The sequence below is a fragment of the Siphateles boraxobius genome, unplaced genomic scaffold (genome assembly GCF_051911475.1).
Source record: "Siphateles boraxobius isolate OS27281-9 unplaced genomic scaffold, OSU_SipBor_1 86, whole genome shotgun sequence".
Classification (NCBI taxonomy): domain Eukaryota; kingdom Metazoa; phylum Chordata; class Actinopteri; order Cypriniformes; family Leuciscidae; genus Siphateles; species Siphateles boraxobius.
In genome coordinates this window covers 2,629,762-2,640,000 of record NW_027509215.1, presented here as the reverse complement: position 1 = coordinate 2,640,000, position 10,239 = coordinate 2,629,762, and the positions used below count along the sequence as shown (strand labels likewise).

Sequence of the window (10,239 nt, the reverse complement as noted above, 5' to 3'; positions counted from 1 at the left end):
TGTGTGCATTCATTCAGTCTTACTTCCAATTCCTGTCAAGTGTAAGACTAACCTCGGGCACCAGACACAAGACCATCTCTCACTCACACACACACACACACACACACACACACAAACACACAAACACACACACACACACACACACACACACACACACACACACACACACACACACACACACACACACACACACACACACACACACACACACACACACACATGAGCTTCTTTGTCATCACCATCATAATTTTCTCTCTCTCTCTCCCTCTCTTAGGTCCCTGCAATCTCTCTAGCGTATGAGTCGGCAGAGAGTGACATTATGAAGCGTCAGCCCCGAAACCCCAGAACTGACAAGCTGGTGAATGAGAGGCTCATCAGCATGGCTTACGGACAAATCGGTTAGCCTCAAGTGCCCTTGCACACAGATATCAGCGAACGCACACACATGGCCTTTATAACTAATTCTTGTCAACTTTGTAGTCCGTGAAGAATTTATTTGTGCAAACAAATGAACATTAGAGGCATCATGCACCTATTTTTTGATGGGTCACTGGGCTCACTTGGCGCCCTAGGCACGACATGACCAAAGCAAACATTAGGCTGTGGAATGGATAGATTTTATTTGACCTTAATTGTGTGTTATGAAGCATACATTCACCTTTTTTCTCTCTTGGTGAGAACTTTCACTACTTAGTACTTCATTTTATGTGTGTAATATGGGCTAGTATCGTTTTTCTGCAGTAAAAACATGTTTACCCTCAATAATCAACTTATTTTTTATAGAAATAAAGGCCCGGTTTGACAGACAGGGCTTAGATTAAGCCAGGATTAGGTATTTGTTCAATCAGGGCATTTAAGTGGCTTTTATAAACATGCCTAAAGAGAAAAAAAACATTACTGGTGTGCATCTTGAGACAAAACAATGGCACTAACTTATTTTAAGATATGTTAGTTCAAGTTGCTTTCAGTTCAGACAGCTCAAACATGCATTTATGCTTGGAACTAGCCTTAAGCCTTGTTTGTGAAACCGGCCAAAATAGATTTTCGCATAATAAGTGTCATTAAAAAAAACACTTTGTCAATCTGAGGGGGGTAAATAGACCTCATGCTGTCTGATGAATATTGTGAATAGAATACCTTTTCATGCTCTGCTAGGATAAAAGTAATTACATTTGTTTGTGTACTCATTTATTTTTTGTGTGTGTTTAGGTATGATCCAGGCGCTCGGAGGATTCTTCACCTATTTTGTTATCCTGGCTGAGAATGGTTTTCTGCCGCATACACTGCTGGGAATCCGACTGGATTGGGATGATCGTACAGTTAATGACCTGGAGGACACCTATGGACAGCAATGGGTGAATTTACACACACAGATTTTTAAAATGTTTTTTTTTACATTTTTTAAGAAGAAGTCTTATGCTCACCAAGGCAAAATTCAGTAAAAACAGTAATATTGTAAAATATTGTTACACTTTCAAATAACTGTTTTCTATTTTAATATATTTTAAATGTAATTTATTCCTGTGATGCAAAGCTGAATTTTCAGCATCATTACTCCAGTCTTTAGTATCACAATATCCTAAATCATTCTAATATGCTGATTTGCTGCTCAAGAAACATTTCTTATTTTAAAATAACTTTTTTTATTTTAAAAACATTTGTACTTAACATTTTTGTGAAAACCATGTTTTTCAGGAATATTAAATGTAGAATTTTAAAAAGAACAGTATTTATTTTTTGTAACAATGTAAAAGACTATCACGGTCACTTGATCAATTTAACACACCCTTGCTGAATAAAAAAAATATAAATATAAATATAAATATAAATATATATATATATTTTTTAAATAGGAATATCTTAAAAATATACATTTAAAATAATTAAATCAATTAATCACACAGGTTTATGTGATTCAATCAATCATGCAATTAATTTTGATACATTTGTATAAAATAGATTTACACATGAATTCCTAAATGAATGTAAAATCAACATAAATGAAGAATATTTTAAATATTAATGGTTTAATGGCATATTGTACCACTACAATTTTTAATTTGTAAGCCATAGTTTTTAACATTGAACAGCCCTAAATTATTCCAAATTATTGGACTGTTTATATATACACTCACCTAAAGGATTATTAGGAGCACCTGTTCAATTTCTCATTAATGCAATTATCTAATCAACCAATCACATGGCAGTTGCTTCAATGCATTTAGGGGTGCGGTCCTGGTCAAGACAACCTCCTGAACTCCAAACTGAATGTCAGAATGGGAAAGAAAGGTGATTTAAGCAATTTTGAGCGTGGCATGGTTGTTGATGCCAGACGGGCCGGTCTGAGTATTTCACAATCTGCTCAGTTACTGGGATTTTCACACACAACCATTTCTAGGGTTTACAAAGAATGGTGTGAAAAGGGAAAAACATCCAGTATGCGGCAGTCCTGTGGGCGAAAATGCCTTGTTGATGCTAGAGGTCAGAGGAGAATGGGCCGACTGATTCAAGCTGATAGAAGAGCAACTTTGACTGAAATAACCACTCGTTACAACCGAGGTATGCAGCAAAGCATTTGTGAAGCCACAACACGCACAACCTTGAGGCGGATGGGCTACAACAGCAGAAGACCCCACCGGGTACCACTCATCTCCACTACAAATAGGAAAAAGAGGCTACAATTTGCAAGAGCTCACAAAAATTGGACAGTTGAAGACTGGAAAAATGTTGCCTGGTCTGATGAGTCTCGATTTCTGTTGAGACATTCAGACGGTAGAGTCAGAATTTGGCGTAAATCGAATGAGAACATGGATCCATCATGCCTTGTTACCACTGTGCAGGCTGGTGGTGGTGGTGTAATGGTGTGGGGATGTTTTCTTGGCACACTTTAGGCCCCTTAGTGCCAATTGGGCATCGTTTAAATGCCACGGCCTACCTGAGCATTGTTTCTGACAATGTCCATCCCTTTATGGCCACCATGTACCCATCCTCTGATGGCTACTTCCAGCAGGATAATGCACCATGTCACACAGCTCGAATCATTTCAAATTGGTTTCTTGAACATGACAATGAGTTCACTGTACTAAAATGGCCCCCACAGTCACCAGATCTCAACCCAATAGAGCATCTTTGGGATGTGGTGGAACGGGAGCTTCGTGCCCTGGATGTGCATCCCACAAATCTCCATCAACTGCAAGATGCTATCCTATCAATATGGGCCAACATTTCTAAAGCATTTCAGCACCTTGTTGAATCAATGCCACGTAAAATTAAGGCAGTTCTGAAGGCGAAAGGGGGTCAAACACAGTATTAGTATGGTGTTCCTAATAATCCTTTAGGTGAGTGTATATATATATATATATATATATATATATATATATATATATATATATATACAGGTATATATATATACAGGTATATATATATATATATAATTTATTATATACTTCTATTTAAATACTTGTAAGAAATATAGCCTAAAAATAAAATTCAACAAAAGTTTGTGTGGATCTCTGATGTTTCCAAATTATTAGTGTATATATATATATATATATATATATATATATATATATATAATTTATTACAATTACAGAACATGATCAATATATGGTATGTGCAGAATGTTTACAAATGTTAATGTGTGTATTTCATTATGTGTCTATTTAAATATGTATGTTTCAGACTTACGAGCAGCGTAAGATTGTCGAGTTCACCTGTCACACCTCGTTCTTCGTCAGCATAGTCGTGGTGCAGTGGGCCGACCTCGTCATCTGCAAGACGCGCCGGAACTCCGTCTTCCAACAGGGCATGAAGTCAGTGTGTGTGTGTTTGTGAGTGATTGCATTGAGGAGTGTGATATTTGCATACATCTCTGTTAAATGCTATTTTCCGACCTGTGCTCTTATAGCAATAGGATTCTCATTTTTGGAATGTTTGCTGAGACGGCTCTGGCAGCCTTTCTGTCCTACTGTCCCGGTATGGACATTGCCCTGAGGATGTACCCACTCAAGTAAGGGACAAACACACACACTCTTCTGCTCCATAGAACAGCTTGTTTTTTTTTGCTCCTCCTTTCCTCACCTTTTCTTTTCTCTTTTTCCTATTTCTTTTGCAGGATTATGTGGTGGTTCTGTGCTTTCCCATACAGTCTACTAATCTTTGTGTATGATGAGATCCGTAAATTAATCTTGCGCAGGAATCCGGGAGGTGAGCACAGATATTTACAAAGAACATTTCTCAAAACTTTCATAATAACCCACATTTGTAACCCAAATTTGTTCTCAAGTTAATGCACCATTTCTACGTTGTTGTCTCCCTGTTTAAATTATACATTCTATAGGTATACTAGGCAAAAATAAAAAGTCTATTTATGAATAAAACCTTAGTACTTAAACCGATGCATATTAAATATGGCACAGATAATGTTTGCCAATACTATTTAAATTCCAGGTTGAAGAAACAATACAGCAGTATAACAAAGAGTCAGTTGAGCCTAGTAATTGAAACCATGTGTATAGAGCTTTATTTTGCTTTTTTTATTATTCATTTAATTACTTTTGCTCTCTCTGTCTTTCATTTGCAGGCTGGGTGGAGAAAGAGACCTACTATTAACAGGAATGTGCTATCTTTGTGCATGTCTGTCTGTATGTCTGTCTGTCTGTCTGTCTGTCTGTCTGTCTGTCTGTCTGTCTCTCTCTCTCTCTCTCTCTCTGTGTATCTCTCTCTCTCTCTCTCTCTCTCTCTCTCTCTCTCTCTCTCTGTGTATCTCTCTCTCTCTCTCTCTCTCTCTCTCTCTCTCTCTCTCTCTCTCTCTCTCTCTCTCTCTCTCTCTCTCTCTCTCTCTGTGTATCTCTCTCTCTCTCTCTCTCTCTCTGTGTATCTGTCCATGTAAAATATATGAAGAAAAGTAATGAGACAAATGAAGAATCAGACAATCATGTGACATTTATCATGTAAGACTGAATGTGTGTGTCTGTATGTGCATATGTGGGTGTGTGTACATGTACTCGCATAATCTGTTTACATGATGTATCCTGAATACTGTATCATTAACCTAAATAATTTGATTTAATAGCCAGCTGGGTTCAAGATCATTACATTTCTACTGAACTGATTTTTTTTTTTTTTTTGCTGTGAATTTATAACTTTTAGGCTGGTTATAAGCTTTCTTTTAGAGTTAATTTTCTTTAAGTTTTCAATATAGTACATACATGATTAAAATATTTTACATTTTAATGTAGGCTACTAAATTTATGAAAAAGCTCATTGGTGCCAATTTAATGCAAATGTATTAGTTTATGCAAATGTATTATTTAATACATTTTAATACATATTATTTAATGCAAATGTATTATTAATGTAAATGTATTCTATGCTTCTGTTTAAATACTTGTAAGAAATATAGCCTAAAAATAAAATTCAACAAAAGGTTGTGTGGATCTCTGATGTTTTACTTTTGTTTTCTAACTTAATTCACTGTGCAACGCGAACATAAAGATTAAATTTTAAAAAAGTGTTGCATATAACTTTCCTCTCCTCTCGACTATTATTATTAAAACCGACTGTAAATATAAAGGAGAATACAATTTTACATAGGCTAACCGACTGACTGTACGATGTTATCGCATTGACCTTGCATATGGTTTGTATTGACCTTACCAAAATGGCAATGGCTTGTGGTCTCGTTTGCGACATCCTTCTACGTCACGTCCGACTCCGAATACTCAAGCTCAAAACATGGCGTTGCTTCTAAGGTCAGTACGAACATGTTATTTTTAAAAATGTGACAGTTTTGCTTTATCTTTTGTTTAAGATTAAATTAATAGTTTTTTACGGTCTTTTTGCTATCCTATCAGCTGGCAGTTTAATATTTGACAGTCGGGATATTAAGGGTTTGCTGATGTTTAACGTTACGTATTTTACATGTAACAAGACTGGGTAACTTTTCTTTGAGCCTCAAGTTACTTTAATAATAATTACAATAGCAATAATTTATTACGTTGTTTTTGTTCACTGTCTGCAAGATCCTTGTCACCAGAATCTTCTGTACATCAAATCTATTATGATAACTAAACATTAAAAGGATAGTTCACCCGGAAACAAAATTCTGACATTTACTCACCCTTAAGTTGTTCCAAACATGTATTATTATTAACTTTCATCTGTTGAACACAAACGAAGATATTTTGAAGATTGTAGGTAACTAAATATAGTATAATATTAAAGTCAATCCAAGTGTTGGTTACAGTTACCAACATGAGTTAGGATGTGTTTGATTGCAGCCCCTGGTTTATAATGTACAGAATACCCAGCTCCTTTAACTGTATGCAAATGTGTGTTCGTAATTAAAATTGTTAGTTTTATGCTTGTGCCTGAAATTTATGGGGGTTTTCTATTTTTAAGGACGGTGGCCCGGCAGGGTTTGTGTTCGTCACGGTCACAGTTTGGCATTCTCTACAGACAGTGAGTATTTTTGTGTTTTCCTAATATGTTCAAATTGAGAATTCATATTAAGCTGTAAAGCTCCTTTCTACTCTGTTTTCCAGTGCTGTTCCAATGGGAACCACAGCTAAAGAGGAAATGAACAAGTTTTGGACAAAAAACACGCGACTCAACCGACCTGTCTCACCACATATAAGCATCTATCAGTGAGTGATCTGCTTCTTGGAGTGTGTGGATCATACAATTAACTGGATTGTATGTTTGAGGATTTTGGTTTTAAAGAATGCGGTGATGAGTAATGAATTAAATGAACTAACAGTCCATGAAAAGATGATAATTTAATGGCTTTGGTGTTTACAGGTGGTCTGTCCCCATGTTGATGTCAATCTCACACAGAGGAACAGGCGTGGGACTAAGTTCAGGTAGCTAGAATATATTCTTGGCTTTTGATGATGCTTCTAAGGGCCTGTTCACACCAAGAACAGTAACTATAATAGGGGCAGTCGTGGCTTAATGGTTAGATATGGTTATCTATATATATATATATATATATATATATATATATATATATAATGGTTATGTTATGTCCTCTGATGCTTTAAATGCTTGAGCTCTTTAATTTTGGGTGAATTTTTTCCGCTCATCAGCTGGAAAAAAAATCCTTCTAAAAGTGATTCCGACCATATCATGTTCCTCTGTGTCGTTATTATAGCTATGGTGTGGAATTCCCTCTTCTCAAAGAATTAGAACAAGTATTAAAAGGTTCAATACATAATGTTCAACTATAATCATTATAGTTATCATCTTTGGTGCAAACAACCTTTAATTCTAGGTCCACACCACAGTGTTGATAATGATAACGACACAGAGAAGCTTTCAGAAGCTAGTGAACGATAGCAACATGACAGCCAATCAGAATCCCAACATTAAAGAGCTCCAGCATCTCACTTATTCACTTATAATAGACAGAACGTATCATACACTACCATTGACACAAATATAATTATCGTTCTTGCTGACTTTTAAAGAATCCTTTTGTGTTTGTGATTAAATAATTGCATATTAATATTAAATAATATTGTTAATCTTTTTGTCTCAGGAATCTCTGCGTTTGCACTTGCTGCATTGGTTTTACCAGAGAGTTACCCATATTACCTTGATCTGATTCACTCCATGTCCTTTGGGCCCCAGTTCCTTGCTTTCACCAAATTTGCTCTGGCTTTCCCAGTGGCTTTCCACACCTTCAATGGCGTCCGTCATCTGGTATATACACACACACATAAATTAATTAATGAAGTATACAGACTCTCTCCGGCTCTGATAATGACTCGTGACAGTGTAACCAGTTGTATGTGACCAAATATGTGATCAAGTGTGAAATTAAGACTAAGTTTGGGGTCAGTAAGAATAATAAAAAAAAAAAAATTAATAGTTTCATTCAGCAAGGATTCATTGAATTGATCAAAAGTGACACTAACGGCATTTATAATATTACAAGTGATTTTGCTTTTGCAAATAAATACTGTTGAGTTAAATTTTCTTTTCATCAAAAAAGCCTGCAAAAAATGTGTTACTGTTCCATAAAGATAAGCATGTTTTTTGAGCACTAAACAGCATATTTAAGTGATTTCTGAAGGATCATGTGATGCTGAAGACTGGAGTAATGATGCTGAAAATTCTTTGCCATCACAGGAATAAATTACATTTTAAAATATATTCAAATAGAAAACAGTTATTTTAAATTGTAATCATATTTCACAGTATTAATGTTTTTACTGTATTTTTGATCAAATAAATGCGCCTTGGTAAGCATTATATACTTTTTTCAAATGTTTTAATATCTATTTAATGCTTTACTCATTACCAGAATAATGACTTATTCTATTTGGAGACTGTTCTCAGACAATATTAATATTAATTGGATTTATTTTCAGCAACTCATTCAATTCATTCTTTTTTCATAAGTCCTAATATATCTATCGTATTTTGATTCATATCTCTTTTTTGTCTATTTCTTTCAGATCTGGGATGTTGGTAAGGGTTTTAAGATTCCTGAAGTCTATCGTTCTGGATACGTTGTCATTGCTCTGACTGTTCTTGCATCAATTGGTCTTGCTGCCATGTAAATCTGTCGACATGAGACACAAATGAAGAAGACGTGGAAGTAGAGAAAGGGGTGTTATTTTTGTTTATCTGTTGTAAAAGTGGTCTGCAAGGGCCAAATTCATTAATATAAAAATATATATATCTACACAAAAAATTATCCTCAGTGTTGTTTTTTTTCTTCATGTTAAATCCCTTGCAGGTGAACCATGGCACATGCAACTTGGCATTTGCAATTAACTTTACAGCAATCGTATGGAAATATTCAGGAATGGTCTTAGCATTTCTTAAACCATTTGCCTTGTTTTACTGTGTCACTGCAGTATTTCCAGAAATGTTGACCTGGGCTTGATTTGACTTCAGTTTTGGGATAAATGAAACCACTTTGGGTAGCAAAGGCCCTTAAAAAATTTAACTTCTAGACTCTGAACAATAGAAGCTCCTAGCAGTACCAGATTCTCATGCATTTATGTGATTTTCTCCCATCGTGACTAGTAGTACGAAGCCACATAAAGTTTCTCTCCACTAGCATTTGCATTTATAATGATACTATGTTTTAAGATAATGCATATTAAACATTTATATGCGCTGCCGCCTTCTGTCGTGATGGTAATTATAATGTTCATGGTAAGCAATAATAAGAGAGCGTGATTAGAATCTTGCAAATAATTTAAATAAACCCAAATGTTGGTGGCTGCACAGGTTAAATTATTCTCCTCGAATCTTGTTCACCTGAATGATAATGTCAAGGATGGCTGTGGGCTTTTTCATTAAAATGGTAATGTCGTGAAAAGGATTGGTTTGGATTACAGACTACACGCAATCACTACACTGAATGTTTATTGAAAACATCCATCCTGGAGTCCTAAAGTACATGTTCCCCTTCACTAAAACTAAATCTGGAGCATTATTTTTCTGTCTGAAACTAGAAGACATGTCCTTTAACTTGTGGTCAAGAGTAGACAACTTGTGTTCAGTTTCAGCATTGCATCAGGTTGGTTTATTTGGTCTTTTCAAACTGAGGTCTAGGGACCCCAGGGGTCCTCTGAAAATGTAAGCCAATTTTACAAAATGTATTTTTGCGACTGTCAGTTATCATGTTACCTTAAAATATTAGCTAAATGTTTAACGGGAATTTTATTTATTTACCAAATTTCATATTCTTATATTTGATTTATAAAAACTGGTAAGAAATCATGATATTGATTGTGACTTTTTACAATTTTTGCTATAGGTTTTTACAATAAAAATAAAGAAATATGCATCCTTGCTCTCTCACTCTATATTTTTTTTGTGTGAAAAAATTTAATTGCTCATTTCTCTTACTTTACAACTTATATGGCCAAAAATCATTGTATCTTACAGATCTTTTCCTTTACACTGTTGCCTTTATCTCCTGGGGGTTGAATAGCACTATTCTCTGCAAAGTGCCTTTGGAACAATATTTACTTTGAGAAGTGCTACACAAATTGGAAATGTTTCTCTTCAGGAGAATGTTCATACATTCAACTACTCTATCGGTGGAGAGACGACATTTTTAATTTACTACAAAGTAGCTAAAGTGTTTTCCTTTTACCACAGTAGCCTACACAACCCAATTATTCTTCATAATATCGTCTTATATATTTTTCTTATATAAAACAATATATTCTAGCAAGTGGATCATATTTTTCGGTCACTGACGAATCAAAGCTT

At 35.2% G+C, this 10,239-nt stretch overlaps 2 protein-coding genes across 3 annotated transcripts in view; both read left to right on the top strand.

Annotated features, from left to right (window-relative positions):
* atp1a2a (ATPase Na+/K+ transporting subunit alpha 2a) overlaps window positions 1–5,438 on the top strand; it is an 18,652-nt gene extending 13,214 nt beyond the window's left edge. For both annotated transcript variants that reach the window (XM_077221879.1, XM_077221880.1), the window contains 6 exons: window positions 275–398; window positions 1,210–1,355; window positions 3,682–3,812; window positions 3,908–4,009; window positions 4,115–4,206; window positions 4,583–5,438. In XM_077221879.1, the coding sequence (XP_077077994.1) occupies window positions 275–398; window positions 1,210–1,355; window positions 3,682–3,812; window positions 3,908–4,009; window positions 4,115–4,206; window positions 4,583–4,611 (624 nt within the window). In that variant the 3' untranslated portion in view covers window positions 4,612–5,438. The remainder of the gene's footprint in view (window positions 1–274; window positions 399–1,209; window positions 1,356–3,681; window positions 3,813–3,907; window positions 4,010–4,114; window positions 4,207–4,582) is intronic.
* Window positions 5,439–5,676: 238 nt separating this feature from the next.
* sdhc (succinate dehydrogenase complex, subunit C, integral membrane protein) lies at window positions 5,677–9,813 on the top strand. Its single transcript, XM_077221885.1, has 6 exons — window positions 5,677–5,753; window positions 6,403–6,462; window positions 6,546–6,647; window positions 6,802–6,863; window positions 7,541–7,704; window positions 8,463–9,813. Exons 1-6 carry the CDS (start codon window positions 5,737–5,739, stop codon window positions 8,565–8,567), a joined length of 510 nt encoding a protein of 169 aa, XP_077078000.1. The 5' UTR covers window positions 5,677–5,736; the 3' UTR covers window positions 8,568–9,813.
* The last annotated feature ends 426 nt before the right edge of the window (window positions 9,814–10,239 follow it).

Coding starts and splice junctions, on each gene's coding strand:
- sdhc (XM_077221885.1), top strand. Junction 6,648..6,801: donor CCACATATAAGCATCTATCA/GTGAGTGATCTG, acceptor TGGTGTTTACAG/GTGGTCTGTCCCCATGTTGA. Junction 6,864..7,540: donor AGGCGTGGGACTAAGTTCAG/GTAGCTAGAATA, acceptor TTTTTGTCTCAG/GAATCTCTGCGTTTGCACTT.